At 39.8% G+C, this 23,794-nt stretch overlaps 1 protein-coding gene across 1 annotated transcript; it reads left to right on the top strand.

Annotated features, from left to right (window-relative positions):
* The first annotated feature begins 2,456 nt into the window (after window positions 1–2,456).
* Window positions 2,457–22,990, top strand: LOC134641555 (alpha-2-macroglobulin-P-like). Its single transcript, XM_065471953.1, has 7 exons — window positions 2,457–2,462; window positions 5,922–6,021; window positions 6,222–6,288; window positions 6,671–6,860; window positions 20,878–20,985; window positions 21,221–21,361; window positions 22,757–22,990. The coding sequence occupies exons 1-7, from the start codon at window positions 2,457–2,459 to the stop codon at window positions 22,988–22,990; spliced, it is 846 nt and encodes a 281-aa protein (XP_065328025.1).
* Window positions 22,991–23,794: the final 804 nt, after the last annotated feature.

Here is a 23,794-nt window from a genome sequence, read left to right as displayed (position 1 = left end):
ATTAAAATTGTCTTCAGAAAACTGATACTGAGAAACTCAGGTGTTTGATGTTGTTTTGCAGTATTGTGAAATAAATACTGGGTACTTATTCATAGCTGTTTGGATAATGGCAAGAGGTGTGCGATAAGCAGAAACGCTCATGACTAACAATAGTCATACATTTATTTTCTGCCACTTTTCCGGATCTGGGTTGTGATTGCAAAAAACATCTTCCTTATGACATCCTCCATTTCTTATTGGAGTGTCCTGAGGTATTCTAAGCCATCTTAGAACACCTCAGCAATACAATACCTTTGTGTGCTCAGACAAAAACTGTAGAAAATTGTATATAGTTGATCACTGTACTTATTCATAAAAAGCCTGCAAGTAAAGAATCTTATCATTAATGAAAACTATAGTTCTCTCCCACTTTTTTGCAATGAAAAATCTATCTCAGGTATAAGATCTAATTTGTTGTTTACTTGGGTTACTCAAATTGATAGCTATGTAATTCATTACTTTTCCCATTCATTTTAGATACAACCCCCCCCCCCCCCCCCCCCAAAAAAAAAAAAACCAAACAAACATAGATTTGATATTAAATATTATCAGCCTTTTCAAACCTTTGTTGGATCGAATAACAAGCTCGTTTAGTCATTTTTGTCTGTTTGTTTCTTATCCATAGTCTGGATATTATACACATGTATTTTCAATAATTGCACATGAACCATGCTATATCTTATCAAAGCGTCGACAGTCGACATTCAAGGGGTACTTAGATCAAAGCATGAGCAACGGAAAACTACCTGATGATAGACGAGTGCCTTGAATATTATGTGTGATACTCCGCTTCCCATTTTATTTAATGCACAAAAACGTTTTTACAGAATTAGCATGTATGCCTCTAGTATACATTTTTTTTTAAAATAATAGAACACAAATAAAGCTTACGAAAAGCTTATGAAAAGAACACTCAGCATTTCAGAGTCTAATGGTTCAATCAAGCAGTGAATGTGTTTTTGTGATATAACAGAGCTGGCAAGTTCCTGGAATAGTAATTAGGGAATGGAGCTCAGTGGGGGAGGGACAGCCCCGAGCAGTCACTAAAAAACATTTAACATGTGTGAGACTCAGGTCGGTGAGCACCTTTGTGACAGGAGCTGCTCAGCTGTGACTTTTCTGCCTTTAGCCAGATTTCTCCTTTTCACATTGATAGGAAAATTAATAAAGCTATACTACACACTTTTTGGTAAGCTGAAAGATTGAATCTCTCTCTCAATCTGTCTTCTTTTCAGGCCTTGTTGTGGCTCCTCTGCTATCTCTTATCCACAGTACAATTCAATTCATGTACTAGTACACCATGTAAGTGAGTGTTTCTCTGTAAAAGTGTCACACACACATATCTGTTCCAAGGAAAACATTAAAAGAACTGTATAAATGAAATTCATGGGATTTCCCAGGCGAATAATTGGATAGACATTCAAAGTGTGTGCTTTTGCTTTCTTGCAAGTAAAATAAATGTGTTGGCGCTCACTACTCTGTGTGTTTCACTTTATAAGAGAATGTTTCTAACAGTTTGATCCTTCGAGCCGAATTTCAACATCAGTCCCATTAATTTTTTGCCAAAGTTGACCGATAACGATCAAGTGGGAATCTTCGACTCTTGTAAGACCTCTGTCCCTTCACTCATGAAGTTTGGTCCGTTTGGGAAAGTAAGGCCAGCTGTTTGACCCACATAGCAAAACTGGTATGGCCCAGATCTGGCCCACACAATGTGCTTACACATCTACACTTAATCTGGCCCACATACCGCAAAGAATGACGGCCCTTAGGTGGCCCAGATTATGTTTGCCAGAGGTGGTCCACTGCTGGCCCTCAACAGTCTTAGCTCTGGCCCCAGATGTCAGCCTGTGTGTGTGTGTGTGTGTGTGTGGGGGGGGGGGGGGGGGGGGGGGGGGGGTAGGATATGAAAAAAAAAAAGAAAAAAAGAAAAGAACTCTTGGACACTGCTAGCATAATAGACAGGTTTTTTGACGGGGCTCCCAAACGCAAAGCAGGAGATGCACAGAGACACATTTACTTTGATAGCAATGTTGAATATTATTACTGTAGGAATGTTTAGCTTGTTTTAGAGTTTAGAAATGTGTTAGATAGAATGTAGAATTATGGTAAAGACACTGACACTGCCCTGGAGTAGATCTTAGGAGACCCTCCCCCAGTTTGAACTGTGAAACTAAGACAAAGAGGAGTTAATGCTGAGTGGAAATTCCCCAGAGGATACCTGTGTGGGGGTCTCAAAGTTTGATAACTGTGGTCTGGAAGGGAGATGGACTTTTATGACCGGGTTAGTACGCAGAGACACACACACACACAGTGCTTAAACTGTTACACTCACACACCTACATGCACACTCACTCACGTGCACACACATACACACAGGTATGCGCACACAGTCACTCATGAGCACTCACATAGACATGCGGGTACGCGCACACACAGGCACTCACGTGCTCGTGCATACACACAGACACACAGAGTTTCCAGCACACCATGGGGGATTTATGATGGGGTCGCCTCTATAAAGCTGGCTGTAACTAACAAAGGGGTGAAGATTGTTGCAGAGGGACACCGGCCTCGTCTTCCCTTCTAGAAGTGCATGCTTAAATGAAGATGAATAAAGATGAATAAAGTCTTTGTAAAAATGACTACTGGGTCCGGTGCATCTCTGGAGGCCCGAGGAATAAAAAGAACCGGGGTAAAACTGATTTCCCAACAGTTTTGGTGCCGAAACCCGGGATTCGCTCGAGGCCCAGAGATGAATTGGCAGAGCTGAGATCGTGAAACGAGGTGAACAGAGAGCTAGCTCACATGATTAAAAGGTAAGCACGACCTGTTTATTTTCGAACCGTGCATATTGTTTAAAGCCTAAATTATCTGTTCGCTAAGTTGAGCGTATCTCAGTGTAAATTCACTCAGTAGCATAAAGGGGCGGCTAGGTCCGTCCCGGCACGACTAAAGCAAGAGACTTTTGCTAAGAACTCAGGTTGATGTTTAGCGTGCCGCCCAGTGCGACTAAAGCAAGAGACTTTTGCTAAGAACTTCAAGTTGATGTTTAGTGCCCCGTAAGAAAATCTCAGTGCGTTAAAGCAGGAGACACTTGTTACGGATTAGTAGAATCGGTGTTTCATCCGTTTTAGTTATTAGGAAAAAGTGGCGGTGTTGTGATCCGTCCTCCGTGTGTTAAAGCAGGAAACGTGTGTTACTATTAGTTAGAAAGCGGGGCTGAAAGGCCTCGTCGCCCGGCTGTGGTCCGGGCGCGTCACGGGCTTGGTTGCCCCACTTCCCTTCGGACGCGTCGGGAAGATCTGATCCAGGTTGGTCACCTGGGGATTCGTGGCTCCTTAAATAACTAAGTCGGGGAGAGGTCCCTGTCACAGTCTGAAGTATGCATAAAAGCAGGATCGGTTGCTTTCGCCGGTTAGATTCCGAGCTGAGTTGAACCAGTGCCTGATGCAGAAGGAGGACTGTGCAGTGTGTGTGTCAAAGCGCCGTTAGAGTCGGCGTCTCGTTTGAAGAACGGGAGTCAATTAAAGTAACAAAAAGAATTTGCGTCTAAAAGTGTGTGTTTGGGGAAATGTGTGAGTGTGTGTAGGAACTAAGAGATTTGAGTTTAAGATTGTGTTTTTTGTGCTGTATGTGGACGGGAGGCCGTGCCACTGATTGTTGTGTATTCTGAGTTTATTGGGGATTGAATTTGACTGTGTTTTGAGACAAAAGAGAAATCGCGGTTAAGGGCTGCGATCTGAAGATCGTGAGTTTATAATTTTGTTTTTGTTGAGTTCTAAAAAGCGGACCATATCCACTCTTTGTGCTGATCAGGGCGTTGTCCTGAATCACAGCAGAGAAGGTGTCTTGCAGAAAGTTTGAATAGGACTGTGAGAAGCATAAGGTGTGTGTGAGCCAGCCTCGAGGGGCGGGTTCAGAGGTGGAACAAAGGAGGAGTAAAATGTGTGTGTGTGTGTGTGTGAAAGAGAGAAAGAAAGAAAGAAAGAAAGGTGGGGGCGAGTGACCAGCCTGTGAGTGTGTGTGTGAATTCCTTGATGACAAAAGAGGGAGAAAAAGTACATTAGTTGATTTTCTGTGAAATAATAATAGTTAAGAAATCAAAGTGATCAAATAGGAGAAAATGAACTAAAGTAACTAAAGAAAAACTAAACAGTGGATTAGTGTTAAGTTAGGAGTAGATCTTAGGAGACCCTCCCCCAGTTTGAACTGTGAAACTAAGACAAAGAGGAGTTAATGCTGAGTGGAAATTCCCCAGAGGATACCTGTGTGGGGGTCTCAAAGTTTGTAACTTGATAACTGTGGTCTGGAAGGGAGATGGACTTTTATGACCAGGTTAGTACGCAGAGACACACACACACACAGTGCTTAAACTGTTACACTCACACGCCTACATGCACACTCACTTACGTGCACACACATACACACAGGTATGCGCACACAGTCACTCACGAGCACTTACATAGACACGCGGGTACGCGCACACACAGGCACTCACGTGCTCGTGCATACACACGGACACACAGAGTTTCCAGCACACCATGGGGGATTTATGATGGGGTCGCCTCTATAAAGCTGGCTGTAACTAACAAAGGGGTGAAGATTGTTGCAGAGGGACACCGGCCTCGTCTTCCCTTCTAGAAGTGCATGCTTAAATGAAGATGAATAAAGATGAATAAAGTCTTTGTAAAAATGACTACTGGGTCCGGTGCATCTCTGGAGGCCCGAGGAATAAAAAGAACCGGGGTAAAACTGATTTCCCAACATTACACAGGAGAAAACAACTACAAGTAAAATAATTACACCATGACGCCTCTGCCTTTCTAAATGGAGGGACAGTAACTCCATGTGTAGTCTATATGTAAGCATGTAAAAACTGAAGATATTAAGATTAACAGTAACAGTATTTTGTCTCTATCTGCCATTCTGCAATTCATCTCATGTAAACAATAACATGGCGCACAGTAAAAACTTAAAAACTTTAAAAAAGGCACATATCTTTGACGTTGCTTGACGAACTCTGTATTCCTCGTCCACACGTCCTCAGTTTTCGGTGATTTGAAACGGCGTTTATGTGTGGACGAAAGGCCCAAACGCATAGAAACAGCTGTGTTCTCAAAAATACTGTTAAAGAACAAATATATGTTCTCAGTGCTTATTTTCTGATTATATTGTTTTATGTATTTTAATAATAAAGGCCTGTATAAAAGAAGGCCAGCTTTGACTCACAAACCAAGTGCTCAGCCAGACTGAGAAACAGGACGTTTAGTGCAGAGATGCAGAGGCATATCCTGGATGGAGTAGAGCTTGAATTAGCTCCAGAATTTAAATATCTTGGGGTCATTCTAGACCCAACACTATCCTTTAAGAGCCACATAAATAAAGTGTCCCAGGCACTTAAATTTAATAATCGAAATTTTAATCATAGTAACTTAAATATGAATGTTGCAAAAACCTATTTTTACTCAATGATCATCTCTCATATAGACTATTGTTTGACGTCCTGGTCACTTGCTTGTCCAACAACACTTGAAAACACTTATAAAAGAAGTTTAAAACTACTTGACAAAAAAACGACTTCCACCACCACTGTCATGTGTTAAAAAAACATAAATTACTGAACTTCAATAACTTAGTGAAACTTAAAAGAGTGTGTTTAATATATACAGTCTTACACTCCCTTGCTCCACCACCACTAAAGGAGGTGGTGGACTAAATAAAATAAAAAAAAAGAAAAGAGAGAAGAATGACGCCCATGCGGCTTTCCAGGTAAAATACATGTATACCTGTGAGTCATTATTAAAAACATAATATGAATGCAATAGTTTTTGTTGTTGCACCAGTTTTTGCTGATATTTGTGTGCTGCTGTAATATCTAGAAAGTCGGACTGAAGATGGCAACAAACTTGCTTATTCGATTGCCTTCATGCCTCATGTTCAAAGGAAAACAATACCATGGTGACTCTTATGGCCCTTATGGTAAATCATTTGCTTGTTTGTGTTTTGCTTGGCTATTAATTTTACTTCGTATTTACCAAAAAGAAAAAAAAGGCAATTATTTTCTTTTCTTGCTTTAGCTATGGTTCCAGAGTACAGTGTAGTATACTCTCGGTCTGGTGTTCGTGCTGGTCCTCTTGGTAGTCCTGGTGTGGGATTTGCTGGGTGTGTTCCTCCTGAAGCTCCACCAATAGAGACGGTTCGCTCTTTCTTTCCTGAGACTTGGATATGGGATTTGTTGGAAGTTGGGTAAGTATCTCTTGTGAATAGATCTGATGGAAAAAAAAACCTACACTTAGAAACCTACAGGGGGATGCAAACATTCTGCTGTCTCTTTTCACACTTGAATAACATGAAAATAAAATAATTGGGAGTATTTTTCTCAAGCATATTTTGATGCTTCAGGTAAAAGTTTTGTCATGTCTAAAGTCATGCTTTGTTTTTCTGGGATGTATTATTTCACTTTCTTCAGTAACGTGGAGCAATGTCAAAGAATGCAACATATAAAAGAAATCCCCACTGAAGGATGTTCTTAGGTCATAGTAACTATACTGTTATACAAGTTATTTACATACATATAAACATCTTTTATTATGTTATAGAATATGTTTGTGTGTGTCTTCAAATTCAGAGTCAATGGAAAAAGGGATGTGTCCCTCACCGTCCCAGACACCATCACCACCTGGGAGATGGATGCTTTCTGTTTGTCCTCTCAGGGTTTTGGTTTGGCTCCTCGTAAAGAAATGAAAGTCTTCCAACCTTTCTTCCTTGAACTCACCATGCCCTACTCCATCATCCGGGGGGAGCACTTTGAATTAAAGGTAACTGTAACGGCGGATATGTACAGCTAGCTCATGTACACGTAATTTAATGTTTGTGCTTTTATTTTGGTAACTTCCTGTGTGACCGGAAGTGAACGTTGTAACGGTAACTAGCTTGATGCACAAAAAAAAAGACGGAAGAAAACGGAAAACTAATGCTAACGTAGAAAAGGGAGAGAAGGACACGGTTAAATTGTATAAAAATCAATGGTTCTAGCTACAGTCGACAGGGGAACAAGGTTTGTAATGAACATGATTTAATTTGAGTAATGTGAAACGCATGACATGCATTGTATAGCTTAATAGAAAACGGTTAGACCAGCGTAATGAGCGGTTAAAATGGTGTTACATGAATAACATGGTAATTGTTTTATTTGTTTGTTTAGCTCTTACGTTGGTTCGTTGTCTGATACACGGCAAGGAATAATAAAGGTCATTCAACAACCATCAGTTCTGGCCTTCTCAGTTCGACTGGATGCTACAGTAAGAGCTTGACCGCCGCCATTTTGCTACACCACGAGGGCTCAAGGTTTAACGGCAATTCCCACAACGTCCAGCAGATGGCAGAAGCAGGTCAGAGAATAAAACGGTGAAAGGCATAAGGAAAATAAAGTTAAAATGGAGGATTCAGAAGACGACATTAATGAACCGTTTGCAAACAAAGAAAAAATATTAAATGAGCTGCAAGATAAAGCTCAAAGTGACTCCGCGATTCCAAGGCGTTCAGAAAGAGCCAAGGTGCCAACAGAAAAAATGCTAACTTATCAGAGAGAAGAGATAAGTAAAAAAGAGAAAAGACTATTAACTCTTTATGAACAATGGAAAATACGAGTGCGAGAAACAAGAGAAAGATTAAAGTTGGACATTTCAGAGAAAGAAATGGCAAATCTTGCAGATGATGTAGAGCAAAGAAAAGATGAACTGCTAAAGTTGTACACTGAAATGAGAAGTCACATTGCACCTTCATCAGACATACGAAGAAAAACCGATGCATGTGAAGCAGTTACTCATGACATTGTGACGGTCATCCTGGAAGGAATAAGCGGAGTAGATGGAGATTTTGATGCAGAATATGAAAGAAAACGTCTACGCAGACTATTAGAACATGATTATGCCCAATCCATCTATGGTTCAACTGCAGCATCGAAACGTAGCCAACTGTCTTCAGCCTCACATCTTGCTTCAAAACGAGCAGATGCAGCAGCAGAACTAGCAGCAAAAGAAGCGGAGTACAAGATTGTACAAGAGGAACAAAGACAAAGGGAAAGGATAAAGGCTCTAGAAGAGGAGCATAAGAAACAAATGGCAGTTCAAACATCAGAGTTGGAACGCCTGAAAGCGGAAAGGGAGGTGGAAGCCGCTCGCGCCAGGTTGGACGCCTACAACAGAGAGTTATCACAACTTGATGATGCATATTCAGTTAAGATGGAAAAGGTGAACCCAGAGCACACACCCAAACACACTGTACCATCGTATACCAACAGCCCCTCCTAGTGTCAGCCAGCTTGCACAGGCGGTACAAGACAGCATAAGAATAAATAGACTCCCCACGCCAGAACCAACAATGTTTAGTGGTGAGCCAATAAAATTTATTGAATGGAAATCCACTTTCATGTCACTTATTGAACAAACTGGCATGTCAGCAGCAGATAAATTGTACTATCTAAAAAGGTATGTAACTGGCTCCGCTCGCAAGTGCCTTGAAGGGACTTTCTTCAGAAATGATGAAGAAGCGTATAACGACGCTTGGGCAAAGTTAAACCAAAGGTTTGGTCAGCCATTTGTGCTACAAAGGGCATTTAGAGAGAAGTTATCTGGTTGGCCTAAAATACAGTCGAGAGATGCTGATGGGCTAAGGAACTTTGCTGATTTTGTGAATGCATGCACGCTTGCCATGCCTCATGTGAAAGGACTGCAAATACTCAATGACTGTGAAGAAAATCAGAAACTGTTGCATAAACTGCCTGACTGGATAAACACAAGATGGAACAGGCATGTAACAAAGATACTCATGGATGGTGGTGAATTTCCCAGCTTCAGTGAATTTGCCTCCTTTCTCTCACTTGAAGCAGAAGTAGCATGCAACCCAGTCACTTCCATACATGCACTTCGCTCCACGGAAACAAATGATGACAAAAGAAACACAAGAGAAGTCAAAAGAAACAAGGCAAGTGTATTCAACATTAACACAACCGAACGAGATGCAAAGATTGAAATTCGCAACAATTCTTCATGCACACTGTGCCAAGAGTCGCATCCACTTATAAAGTGCCCAAACTTCCTGCAAATTACTCTGGAAATGAAAAGGAAACATGTAAAGGATAATAAGCATTGTTATGGTTGTTTAAAGCAAGGTCATAGTGCTAAGGACTGCAAACGGCGCCTCACTTGTGAAACCTGCACTAAGAGACACCCGACCTGTCTTCACGATGAGAACTACAGCATTAGTCTGCAAAGAGAAAGGCAAGATCAAGTGAGTATGGAAAACGCAACACAAGGGAACTCACCTGAAAGTGCAACAGCCATGGCGTTAAATGTCGCTAGAGCAGAACACACAGTCAGTACCTCCATGATAGTCCCAGTATGGGTCTCAACGGCTGCTAATCCACAAAGGGAAAAACTAGTCTATGCGCTACTAGACACACAGAGTGACACTGTTTTTATAGATCAGGATGTAACACAGAAACTGCAAGCAAATGTGTGCCCTGTAAAACTCAGACTAACCACAATGATGGGTAAAAATGCAGTAGTAAGCAGCGGAAAGGTGTGTGATCTTCTAGTGAGAGGTTACAATTCAGCAACAGTGCTAAGGCTCCCAACTGCTTACACAAAGGACTGCATACCTGCAAATAGAGAACACATACCAACATGTGACACAGCAAAACTGTGGAGTCATCTGTCGTCCATCGTAGATGAGATCCCACCACTCCTCAGTTGCAAGGTGAGTCTCCTGATTGGTTATACTTGTCCCCAAGCTCTGGCACCCAGACAAGTACTCTTAGGTAAAGACAGTGAGCCATATGCTATTCGAACTGATTTAGGATGGAGCATAGTTGGCAACTCAGTGCCATGCAATGCATTAGAGACAACAAGGAGTCTCTGTCACAGAATAACTGTTAAAGAAATACCTCCATGTACTCCCGCAGATGCAATACGTGCACTAGAAAAGGACTTTAAAGAAAACGAAATAAACGAAAAGATGGTGTCTCAAGACGACCTTAGGTTTCTTGAGATACTTGAACAAGGCATAACACAAACCGAAAAGGGACATTATGAAATGCCATTGCCATTTAAAGACAGGCCACAAATGCCAGATAACAGACAACTCGCCGAGAGCAGACTCAATCAGCTCAACAGTAAACTAATGTGTGTTGAAAAATACAAAGGGGACTGTGTCACATATATGAATGACATCATACAAAGGGGTGATGCCGAAGAAACTAATGATAATGGACCTGAAGGTGAGACACAAAACAATACTGCACCACGGCAATGGTTCTATGTACCGACGAGTGAAAACCCTGCTGACATAGCATCAAGGGGCACATCAGTAGCGGAGCTGCTATCATCAAACTGGCTCACAGGCCCTCAATTCTTAGGGGAAAAGAAGTTAAATCTTCCAACTAAAGAGTCCATTGAACTTTTGGTGGGAGATCCAGAGGTGAGAAAAGTGCAAACACTCAACAGCCAAACTACAGAACACAGAAGTCTCTGTGACCGTCTCACAAGGTTCTCATCCTGGTCACACGCTGTCAGTGCCATAGCACGTCTCAAATGGTTCCTACTCAGAGACAAATCAAAGTCACTCAGCACTGTAACTGAAAGACAAAACGCTGAAATGGTGATCATCAAAAACTTACAAGGACTAACATTTTCAGATGAGATAAAGACATTAAGCAAAGGAAAGGCATTACATGAGAGCAACAAAATGTACAACTTGGATCCTTTCTTGGACGAAGACAATGTGCTCAAGGTGGGAGGAAGGCTGCAGCACTCATCGCTTCCTAACACGTTCAAACATCCAACTGTCATTCCAAGAGACCATCATATTACAAAACTCATAATCGCTCACTGTCACGAAAGAACAAACCATCAAGGAAAGAGCTTCACAATGAACGAAATACGGTCCAGCGGTTATTGGATTCCCAAGTTAAGTCAAACAGTGTCAGACTACATCCGTCAGTGTGTGACATGTCGGAGACAAAGGAGAGCTGTGGAAGGACAAAAAATGAAAGATCTCCCCACAGAAAGAGTCGAACACTCTCCGCCTTTCACATACTGTGGTATGGATGTTTTCGGCCCATTCCTAACCAAACAAGGAAGAAAAGAAAACAAAAGGTACGCTCTCCTTTTCACTTGTTTCTATTTACGAGCAGTACATGTAGAAATGTTAGAAGACCTGACTACGGACGCTTTCATTAACGGACTAAGGTGCTTTATAGCTCTGAGAGGCTCTGTCAGACAAATAAAATGTGATCGAGGTACTAACTTTGTAGGTGCCAAAAATGAACTGTGTGCAGCACTGAGTGAAATAGACACTGAAAAACTGACAACCTTTCTATCTGAAAAACAATGTGATTTTGTGTTTAACACACCCCATGCTAGTCACGCAGGTGGAGTATGGGAACGACAAATTCGGACTGTGAGAAACGTCCTCAACGCCACACTTGCTCTCGCAAAGAGACGACTCACTGATTCATCGCTCAGAACCTTTCTCTATGAAGCAGCTGCAATAGTAAACAGCCGCCCGTTGACGACAGACAATCTCAATGATCCAAACAGTTTGAAACCAATAACTCCAAATCATCTCCTAACTATGAAAACCACAACAGCTTTGCCTCCTCCAGGACAGTTTGTTAAAGAGGATCTGTATGCTCGGAAGCAATGGCGTCAGGTGCAATACCTAACAGAACAATTTTGGAGCAGATGGAAGACAGAATATCTTCACAACATCAGGGTTCGGCAGAGATGGCATGCTGCTAAAAGGAATATGCAAGTAGGTGACATAGTGATGGACAAGGATGAAATACTGCCACGATCCCAATGGAGACTTGGTAGGGTACCACTTTACAATAAGACTCCCCTTATAGATGGCTAATAAATAGTTTATAGGTATATTATTAATTAATCTGTAAATGCTTTATAAACCATTATTAATGGTTTATTATGCATTAGTTAAGGGTGAGAAAGAGAAAAAACTGACCGGTTTCTTGCCAAATAGTGAGCCAAATGTGTTCACCCTATATATTTCATCTAGAGTTGCTATATTAAACATTTCAGACTAAGTTACTATCCTGTAAGCACAATCAGCATTTGTAAACATATTTTTTATCATATAAAATTGTACTTCATAAATGCATTATAAATATCCACAACTATCAATCGGAGCTTTGTTGTAAAGTGTAAAGCATAAAACCATTTATTAATGATTAATAAATATTTATAAATACCAGGTGGGAGCCTTATTGTAAAGTGTAAAGCATAACACCATTTATTTATGACTAATAAACATTTATAAATGCCAAATGGGAGCCTTATTGTAAAGTGTAAAGCATGACACCATTTATTTATGACTAATAAACATTTATAAATGCCAAATGGGAGCCTTATTGTAAAGTGTAAAGCATGACACCATTTATTTATGACTACTAAACATTTATAAATGACAAAAGAGAGCCTTGTTGTAAAGTTTAAAACATGTCAACATTTATTTATGATCAACAAACATTACTGGGCATTACTATAAAAAGTATAAAGCACCAACAGTTATTTAGCATTGCTAAACTTATATACAAGCCTTTTAAAGATAGCTAAAACTATATTAAGGAAACAAATCCCATCCCTAAATTCACCACTGGCATAAAACAAAGGAAAATTATAATAATTATAATATAATAAATTATTATACCTTAACTGAAACTGCACAGCTGTATTATTTACTCTACACACATTTATACAAATCAAAACATAAAAAAAAACAATAAAATAAACTAACAGGTAAATCTCTTAGTTGTGTGGAAACTCAACACATATGTGAACAGATCTTTGAAAAACGGTTGGTTTTGCACATCTTTTCTTCAGTTCAATATGCTCAAAAAAACAAAACCACTTAGAACAAATTAGGGTTTCAGACAGATTTCCCTCTTCGAATTGGAAGCAAAGTACCAGCGGCCTTCATACTTTCTATTTTGTTTTTTTACTTCATCACTGCCTTGAATTGCAGCCTCACATCGCTTAGCAAAAGCTAGTACCGTCTCTCCACTAGGCCTGTTGGACAGTAGCTCCTGGTACACATTGGGGACAGCAATAGCAAGCTCCCCAACTGATGAAGTGGACACAACAGTGTTCCTGTCGAGCCCATGCTTCTGAAAAGCTTTGGTCAAGGTCTTCGTCTTTGGAAATGTCTTGAGGAGGGATTTGTATCGCTGCACAATGTCATTTGGCGTTTGAACTGAAAATGAAAACAAAGCAAATAATTAGAAAAGCAAATGCTCAAAGCATACTAATCTATACTTATATATATATATATATATACACACATAGACAGATAGATAGATATGTATACATGACGTAGCGAACACAGAGTAGTTTTTAGAACAAATTAAAATCATAATACTATCTTTTATGTCACATTTATAGTATCCTCTTCTGTAAAATCTTCTCTTCCAAAATCTTTTGCTCACCACGCTGCCGGAGCTTCTTCTGCTCCTTCTTGGGTTTCTTGGCTCTTGAATGCTTTTTCTTGTATTTGTGCTTTCGCTTCTTTGGGGATAAAGATGAGGATGACCACACAGACGATACAGATGAAGATGCGAAAGATGAATCTGAGTTTTCAGAAGCCTTCGAGGAAAATGGATCATTGAATGGTTCGTCTTTAAGTTGCTCTGCAGGATGCAAACAACAAAATGGCTGGTTTTAGAAACAAGAAACAAATCCCCTGTTTTTCAATTACACAATTGATGATTTAGTAAGCTTATATGCTTAAAGAGAATGAGGGTTTTGTTAAAGAAAATCATCATGTGAATAAGGTGTACACACACACACACACACACACACACACACACATATATATATATATATATGTGTGTGTGTGTGTGTGTGTGTGTGTGTATATAAATAAAACCTATATTAATTCTGATTGTAAGGCTGTTACATTACTAGTTCAAGTTGGAGTTATGATCTTATGAACTATGAAATTGAATCAATCAAGTTAGACCTGGCTGAACTGAATTTGGAACCAGATCTCTTTAGGAATGAACCAGCACAACACTTAAAGTTAACTGACTAAAATCTTTTAATCAACACAATGACAATAAGGGAACTTCACTGGGATTGATAAATTATCTAATGTTTATTTGAAGACTGTAAAATAAAAACAATGTTCATGGAAAAAGTCTAGTTTCATACTTGTAAGGGATGATAGCTGACTTCGGAGAAAATCTCTCTCTCCTTCCAGTTCTTCAATTCTCTTCTTTTGCCACTCCAGTTTCTCCTTAAGAAAAGTCAGTTTCTCTCGCTCCTTGTTAAGAAGGGTAGTTGCAGTAGGGGCAGGATTAGAAGAAGAATCTAAAGAACAAACAATTATTAAATTACAATACTAAAATAATTTATAATCTAAACTTGGGAAACTCAAATAAAATATTGATTAAAAACGGTTACAACTTGAATTTATAAAAAGCCACTTTGTAAAAATTATGTTATATACACCTGTGGTGGTTCAGACATTTCTAAAACAAGGCAAATAATTCTTATGTGTACTGCCTTACCAGGGTGTTTAATATAAATTTAATGATGCACATAAAGCAACTAAAAATATACAACTAAGTGATATCAATCGTTTGGAATAACCAATAGTAATAGAGCTATTCACATGTTATGTGACGTTAGTTAGCCACTGTAGCTAGCAGCCAAATGGCTCGGTAGCTAGCTAGCTAGCTAGCATTATACTCACCTTCATGTCTAACTGCTGACGTCGTTGGCTTAGTGCAATCTAGATCATCCAGTCTCTGCCTTTTGTATCTCTTCGAACATGTGCTGACTGTGTAAGTCGCAGACGCACACAAATTTTTATCTTCTGCTCCATCCATGGCGCAGCAACTGGAATGAGCGCCTTCAGTGTAGTGATGCGCGAATCATGAACGAATCGTTCAATACTCGAGAATCACTTTACTGACTCATGAATCATGATTCACAAGCCCAACTGACTCACTGACTCATCCCTGTTGCTGTTAGCAGCAATATATCTAGCTTATAATTAAAATTGTGGAGAAAAACACAACATCCAGTATCGTAACAAAAACATTTCTGCTCTGAACTGGAAGAAAAAACCCTGAGTAGAAGCTCACATCAAGACAATAGCTCCTCGGTTCACAGTAGCATCGCTCTGCTAACATGCTAACAGCACATTTGAGCTACTCACCCCCTCCTTTCCTGTGCTGAATCGTAGAGCCAGCGAGTCACTCAGGACTCGCTAACCCCCTCCCTCCTGTGCTGAATCGTAGAGCCAGCGAGTCACTCAGGACTCGCTAACCCCCTCCCTCCTGTGCTGAATCATAGAGCCAGCGAGTCACTCAGGACTCGCTAACCCCCTCCCTCCTGTGCTGAATCGTAGAGCCAGCGAGTCACTCAGGACTCGCTAACCCGCTCCCTCCTGTGCTGAATCATAGAGCGAACGAATCACTCACTCACTCACTCACCCCCTCCCTCCGGGCTCACAGCTTCTTCTTCTTGGTTGGCAACCAATGTTAAGGCGCATTACCGCCCCCTGGCTCACGGCTCAGTGGACATTTAGATGAGAAAATATATACTTGACACATTTAAGGAAAATACTAATAAAATAAAAATAAACAAGATAAATGTTCCCTTTAGAAATTTTTTTGCTCTTTTTTGCTTTATAAAATTGTTGTTTTCTTTTAGAATCACTCATCTTAGCAGTAGGATTTACATGAAAAGAGAAAAGAAATTAAGTTTGAGTGAAAATGTACATTTTTTGCACTCTCTGGTCAACTGACTCAGTGAATCAAATGACTCAAAAAACCCGATTCACTTTGGTGAGTGACTCATTAAAACTCGATTCAGTAAAAAGAATCAAATTTACCATCACTACTTCAGTGTGTCTGTTCGTGCCCCTTTGGCTTGACCTTCCAGAGCGCTCCACTGGCTGTCGCGCTCTGATAGGAGGGGCTTTCCTTAATAAAGTTAACTGTGATTGGATGTTTGTATAAGCTCCTCTGCGTTTAAATTAAATTTGTTTTCCCTCCCTTTGGCAGCAGAACATATTTTTTTAGCATGAATCCAGCGGGTTAGATCTACATAACAAAGTCGGAGATACATTATAACAGGTGAGAAAATCCTCTTTTTTGCGTGGGACTATTTTTGATCATAGGGCTTGTTTTATATAGCATGTGAAGTTCTTTAACTCTGAACCGATTTGCACTAGACTCCCATAGAGTATATTACGGTGTTTCGAGGTGATAATAAAATAAATTACTCATTTTTTTCCACCAGAATGTCTTTGGGAATGAGATTGCGCGCCAGAATAGAAGGAAAACAAACTAAATATAAGGCACTGAGGCTCATTAAATGGCTGCAGAAGAAACACCTGCTAAAAAAGAAGCTTAGATGTCCTGTTTGTCACCATAAGATGAAAATGATTTCCGTGGTGAAGAAAAACCAATATATGTGGTATGTATAATGCATGATAATGTAGTGCATGTAGTAAATATAACAAAATATTTCGGTTATCAATGCAAGAGGGAGCATTAACCTCTTTTCATTATTATTTTCTTCATACTTAATTTTGTGATTATCTTTTCAATTAATGCTCTTATTTAAGGGTCCATTTCTTTGCTTAACTCATTGGTATGTTCTCAGGTGCTGCAAAAGAGCAAGTCATAGGAAAGTTTCCAGAACAATTAGAACTGGCTCCCTCTTTGAGAAATCAAAAACATCTCTTTTCAGTTGGATGAAGTTCATTTACAGGTATATGTAGATGTAGACATTAATAGCAATGCACCTTTCATAATTGAACACCAATACAAGACTTGTGAAATAAAATTAGGGCCTCAGTAAGTAATAATTGTCTCAATTTCTATCACAGATTTTCACAAGGGCTCAGGCTCAGACAAATAGATATGATCGATGATGAAGTGGCTGGCAGCTCCAGAACACTAAGTAGAATGGCAAGACACATTCGACATGTTTGTATACGTGCAATTAAAAGACACAGAATAAACAATGGACACCGTCTTGGTGGTGACAGAGAATTTGTGGTTATAGATGAAAGCTGTCTCCGTCATCAGCGAAAGGTTGGTAAACTCTCAGACAGGTTTGTTAGAATGAATGCAGATCTGAATGTGTCCTCTAAACATGGAAACCTTTACCATAAGTAAAAAAAAATTAGTATAAGCAACCATCTTTTTGAATGTTTCTTTGTAGATATTCTGTTTAATTTTATTCTTTTTGCTTTCAGTATGCACGTGGACGCTTTGGAAATGCATGGAAAAGGAAGAAATGGGTATTTGGAATGATGGGAATTAAAGACAAAAGGCGAAGGCTCGTGTTAAAACTTGTTGAAAAACGATCAAGGCGCCACCTTGTTCCTCTGATCAGACAGCATGTTAAGTTGTGTAGTGCCATTATCAGTGATGAGTGGAGAGCCTACAAGAATGTTTTGACAAACATAGGGTACAGACATTACACTGTAAATCACAGCAGGTGGTTTGTAGATCCTCAATCTGGCAGTCATACACAACATATCGAAAGGGCTTGGATGACCATCAAAGGACATGTCCGTAGACTAAGAGGAAATCGCACTGAGAACTTGCTGGAGGAACACCTGATGGTTCTTGAGTGGTCATCTTGGCTTGGTTCGCAACACCCTGATGGACCACTAGGACGCTTATTTAAGGACATACAAAAAATATTTCCAGTTTGAACCAGTCTGGCATGAACTTTTTTTGGAGTGGGTGACTGTTTGGTGTTTTAAAAAACACATTTAATGTTACATGTGTTACTCTTACAATACATTTTTGACAGTAGTTAAATGTTATTTCAAGGACTGATTGTAATTTAGGTCTAAGTGTTATAAATGGTGACATTATACATTTAAGACTCACTTTTGGCATTTATAAATGTTTGTTAGTCATTAATAAATGGTGTTATGCTTTACACTTTACAATAAGGCTCCCATTTGGCATTTATAAATGTTTATTAGTCCTTAATAAATGTTGACATGTTTTAAACTTTACAACACAGCTATCTTTTGTCATTTATAAATGTTTAGTAGTCATTAATAAATTGTGTTATGCTTTACACTTTACAATAAGGCTCCCATTTGGCATTTATAAATGTTTATTAGTCATTAATAAATGGTGTCATGCTTTACACTTTACAATAAGACTCCCATTTGGCATTTATAAATGTTTATTAGTCCTTAATAAATGTTGACATGTTTTAAACTTTACATCAAAGCTCTCTTTTGTCATTTATAATGTTTAGTAGTCATTAATAAATGGTGTTATGCTTTACACTTTACAATAAGGCTCCCATTTGGCATTTATAAATGTTTATTAGTCCTTAATAAATGTTGACATGTTTTAAACTTTACAACAAAGCTATCTTTTGTCATTTATAAATGTTTATTAGTCATTAATAAATGGTGTCATGCTTTACACTTTACAATAAGGCTCCCATTTGGCATTTATAAATGTTTATTAGTCCTTAATAAATGTTGACATGTTTTAAACTTTATATCAAAGCTCTCTTTTGTCATTTATAAATGTTTATTAGTCATAAATAAATGGTGTCATGCTTTACACTTTACAATAAGGCTCCCATTTGGCATTTATAAATGTTTATTAGTCATTAATAAATTGTGTTATGCTTTACACTTTACAATAAGGCTCCCATATTTAGTATTCATTAATAAATAGTTTTATGCTTTACACTTTACAACAAAGCTCCGATTGATAGTTGTGGATATTTATAATGCATTTATGAAGTACAATTTTATATGATAAAAAATATGTTTACAAATGCTGATTGTGCTTACAGGATAGTAACTTAGTCTGAAATGTTTAATACAGCAACTCTAGATGAAATATATAGGGTGAACACATTTGGCTCACTATTTGGCAAGAAACCGGTCAGTTTTTTCTCTTTCTCACCCTTAACTAATGCATAATAAACCATTAATAATGGTTTATAAAGCATTTACAGATTAATTAATAATATACCTGTAAACTATTTATTAGCCATCTATAAGGGGAGTCTTATTGTAAAGTGGTACCCTTGGTAGAGTTGTGGACACCATAACAGATGAAGATGGACTTGTGAAAAAGGTCAAACCTTTGCAGACCGAAACCTTAGTAAAAAGGGTGAACGTTTACATAAGATGTCTACAGTAGAACGCCCAGTTCATAAGTTGGTTCTGCTGTTGTAAAGTTGTGAAAAGCAAGATGCACTAAGAAGCTAAAATACAATGAATATTAGTTGTTGCATATACAAAGGTATTATTATTGTTAAGTTACCTGTTTAGAAATTATTTGTGTTTTATGTTGTTTGTAACAGCAAATAATTTGGTGGGAGTGTAACAGCGGATATGTAAAGCTAGCTCATGTACACGTAATTTAATGTTTGTGCTTTTATTTTGGTAACTTCCTGTGTGACCGGAAGTGAACGTTGTAACGGTAACTAGCTTGATGCACAAAAAAAAAGATGGAAGAAAACGGAAAACTAATGCTAACGGAGAAAAGGGAGAGAAGGACACGGTTAAATTGTATAAAAATCAATGGTTCTAGCTACAGTCGACAGGGGAACAAGGTTTGTAATGAACATGATTTAATTTGAGTAATGTGAAACGCATGACATGCATTGTATAGCTTAATAGAAAACGGTTAGACCAGCGTAATGAGCGGTTAAAATGGTGTTACATGAATAACATGGTAATTGTTTTATTTGTTTGTTTAGCACTTACGTTGGTTCGTTGTCTGATACACGGCAAGGAATAATAAAGGTCATTCAACAACCATCAGTTCTGGCCTTCTCAGTTCGACTGGATGCTACAGTAACTGTCGGTATGTCTGTGAAGGTTCTCAGTCATCCAGGTCATCGTAGTCAAAGGAGTTTGCAAAGAAGAGCGTCTGGACTTCTTTAAGTTGCTTGAAGACGTTTCACCTCTCATTCGAGAAGCTTCTTCAGTTCTAAGGTCAAATGGCCGAGAGTCCCAGATTTAAACCCAGTGGGAGTATCCCCCCAAAGAGGGACAAAGGACCCCCTGGTGATCCTCTAATCACATGAGCCAAGGTGTGAAAGTGGGTGTGGGACCTAATCAGCCAGGGTTTCAGGTGTGCTCATTGTGAAACCTGGCCCCACCTTGTCATGTGAATTCCTGAGGTCAGATGGCCCAGGATGTGAGTGGGCATTAAGGCGTCTGGGGAGGGAACTCAAAACTGGATTATAGATGGCAGACAGTTGGTGTCGTAAACCACCGCCTCTGTTCAAAGATGGTCGCTCACAGTGGACATAGATGGCCTCTTTCACTCCTCTTTCAAACCATCTGTCCTCTCTGTCCAAAATGTGCTTGGAGAAAACTCTCCTGAGTTTCTCTGATACACCGGCTACATAGGGGATGACATTGTTGTTGCGTCTGTCTTTCTTATCCTCCCTTGCTGGTGTCTGATCTTCTTTTTTGTGCCTCTTTGCAGACTTTATGAACGCCCAATTAGGATAACCGCATGTTTTGAGTGCTTCCTTTACGTGTGTGTGTTCCTTCTTTTTTCCCTCAGGCTTAGAGGGAACATGTTCTGCCCGGTGGTGTAGGGTCCTGATTGGGTCCAAGTGAAATGAATGGCTGCTTTGATCATGAGTACATAAAAGCAAACTTGTGAAATATGCATTAATTTAGATGCTCAAAAATGTGTTCACATTTGAACTCAGTTTACCTCCTACATTGCTCCCTCGCTCACCTGGAGACCGCTGGGAGCACTGTGAGAATCATGTTCTTTGATTTCTCCAGTGCCTTCAACACTATTCTTCCCTCGGTCCTGAAGAACAAGCTGGAGAACTCAGGAGTGGACCATCACCTCACTACCTGGATTCTGGACTACCTCACCGACTGGCCACAGTATGTGAGGACTCAGGGTTGTGTGTCGGACAGGGTCGTCTGCAGTACGGGGGCCCCACAGGGAACGGTTCTGGCTCCGTTCCTCTTCACCATCTACACTGCAGACTTCTCCCACAACTCCACCCAGTGCTTCCTGCAGAAGTTCTCTGATGACTCTGCAATAGTCAGCCTCATCACTGATGGGGACGACAAGGAGTACAGAGGACTGACTCAAGACTTTGTGGACTGGTGCCAGCTGAACTACCTCCAGATCAATGCCAGTAAAACCAAGGAGCTGGTGGTAGACTTCCGCAGGCACAAACTGTTAGGTTCACAGCTTGAACCCATTCGCTGGAACGTTGAAGGCGATGTAATTACACAGCAAAGCAAGACACAAGTAGGCAAAGTTCTTTGTGTTACTCATGCATGAGGAGGCCTGTCTGGAGCCAAGTGTCGTTCCACCCACTTGACCACCGTCAGACTCTCAGCCAGGTTCCCCATAGCACTCCTTTTATTGTGGTTACATGAATATGCATAGGGTCATTAACATATAACATCTTACATAGGTATACATGTGAACAAAGAATACCTTGTGTGTGTGTGTGTGTGTGTGTCTATGTGTGTATATGTGTGGGGTCAAGATGTGACCCCTTGAAGACTCCCCAAAGCTGGTGCCAGGAGTCTAGCGGTCCATCTAAACAAAAGGCTCTTATGCTTAACCAGATACAGAGAAGGTGTCCTCCTATACCATAAAACAATAAGACAAGGCACGGCCTCTCCCATGCTCCCAGAGTGCTCTGGAATGCACACAACGTGTCTCTGCAGACTACTAAGGATCAAACCTCCTATCACTACACAATCGATTATATACTTCTAAGCATATGGCATAAATATTTCTAAGCATAAATGACAATCAACATTACAAAAACCTAACACAAACATCCTCCACTGCAACCACTGAACATCCAAGGTATGGACATTGAGACTGTGGACAGCTACAGGTACCTTGGTGTTCATCTGAACAACAAACTGGACTGGACTCATAACTCAGACGCCCTCTACAGGAAAGGGCAGAGAAGGCTGTACCTGCTGCGGACACTCAGGTCGTTTGGAGTGGAGGGCCCACTCCTGAAGACCTTCTATGACTCTTTTATGGTGTGGTCTGCTGGGGCGGCAGCATCTCTGCTGGGTACAGGAAGAGACTGAACAGGCTGATCAGAAGGGCCAGCTCTGTTCTAGGATGCCCTCTGGACCCAAGGGAGGTGGTGAGTGACAGGAGAATGGTGGCTAAGCTGTCATCACTGTTGGACAACATCTCCCACCCCATGCAGGAGACTCTGACAGCACTGAGCAGCTCCTTCAGTGGCTGCGGCACCCACAGTGTGGGACGGAGAGATTTCACAGGTCTTTCCTCCCCACTGCTGTCAGACTCCACAACAAAGACTTTAACTGATCAAACACACACATCCACACATGTGCAATAAGACTGCTATATGTGCAATTCTTTTTCTGACAAAGTTGTACTTTTGTATTTTCTTACTCAGTTGTATATAGCATTTGTATTCTATTTTATTCTATTGTATATATTATTCTATTTTATTCTATTGTATATAGTATTTTATTTTATTTTATTTTATTGCATTCCAGTGTTTTCTAATTTCTGCTACATAACTTTGCACTTTTGCTGTAACGAAACAAATTTCCCACCTGTGGGACTAATAAAGGTCATCTTATCTTATCTTATTAGATTGTTGAACTAGGTTAAAATATAACGTTTGTGTTCCTTGGACAGGTTACTGTCACTCCTGAGCCATCCTCAGATTACACCCTCACACCTCTCTCTGGTGATATGTACACATCCTGTTTGTGTGCCAACGAGCGCAAGACCCTCAGGTGGACCATGATCTCAACAACCTTAGGTGAGCATCAGGCTTTTGTCCACCACACTGCCAGGAAATGGCAGGCTGAGTATGACTCAAGTGCAGGACTCAGAAGGCAGGAAGTGAACTCTCAGGAGGTGACTTAAAAGCAGCTTGAACAAAAAAGAATCCACATAAGATAGATAAATCAAATAAATGAAGGTTAAAATAATTAAAAACATAATGTGAGAAATACTGCTGAAATATAGGTTATGCAAAAAATTATTATCAAAAAAAAAAAAAGAAGAAAATATATTAATGGAATTTAGAATGCTGTGTTTAGAAGGCTAAACACAGGGGTTGTAGGGAGTGGGTCTACAAGGCCTAGATTTCCCACTTCTATACGTCAAGTCTGAGGGAAGCAGCTGCCTCCATCCTCATGCTTTACTTAATGCAGCTGTCTTGGGTAATTATAAGTCATTTTGTAACCTTCCTTTCAAATCACGTTAATTATTTACGTTATGTATGCTTCCCATGGACAGTCTCATTAGAGAAGACTGCATGCAGTTTCATTGCCATGCAAATTATTTATATCATAATTCGGTAGTGAAGTCAGATGCCACAAATGATTTATTATTGTAGGGCAGGGATGTCAAACTCAATTGCACAAGGGGCCAAAACTCAAGGCACACTTTAGGTCGCGGGCCAAACAAGATGAACATTTTTTGAACACACTTCCTGTCTGTTTTTTAAACATAAATATGAATAAAAACAGACAGGAATATTATTCCAGAAAAAAATTAACTTAAAAAAATAAAATTTAACTTTAAATATTTTGCTCTTCATAAAAATATATCCTGTCAAAATTATGGAAGTTAGAAATATAAACATGCTGCCAAAAACTGCAGAAAAAATAAATGAAAGCAAACACAAGGTTGGAGCCGCATGTAGACGGAGCTGGGGCATTGCTT

Source organism: Pelmatolapia mariae, linkage group LG14, assembly GCF_036321145.2.
Source record: "Pelmatolapia mariae isolate MD_Pm_ZW linkage group LG14, Pm_UMD_F_2, whole genome shotgun sequence".
Taxonomy (NCBI): domain Eukaryota; kingdom Metazoa; phylum Chordata; class Actinopteri; order Cichliformes; family Cichlidae; genus Pelmatolapia; species Pelmatolapia mariae.
Note: the sequence above shows the minus strand (reverse complement) of the source record. Positions and strands in the feature narration are given on the sequence as shown.

What these genes read in the sequence shown, in the direction of transcription:
- LOC134641555 (XM_065471953.1), top strand. An exon ending in TGACTCTTATGGCCCTTATG is followed by an intron (nt 6,022 to 6,221) that starts GTAAATCATTTG and finishes TTCCTCCTGAAG; the next exon opens with CTCCACCAATAGAGACGGTT. An exon ending in TACCTCACCGACTGGCCACA is followed by an intron (nt 20,986 to 21,220) that starts GTATGTGAGGAC and finishes GACTGGTGCCAG; the next exon opens with CTGAACTACCTCCAGATCAA.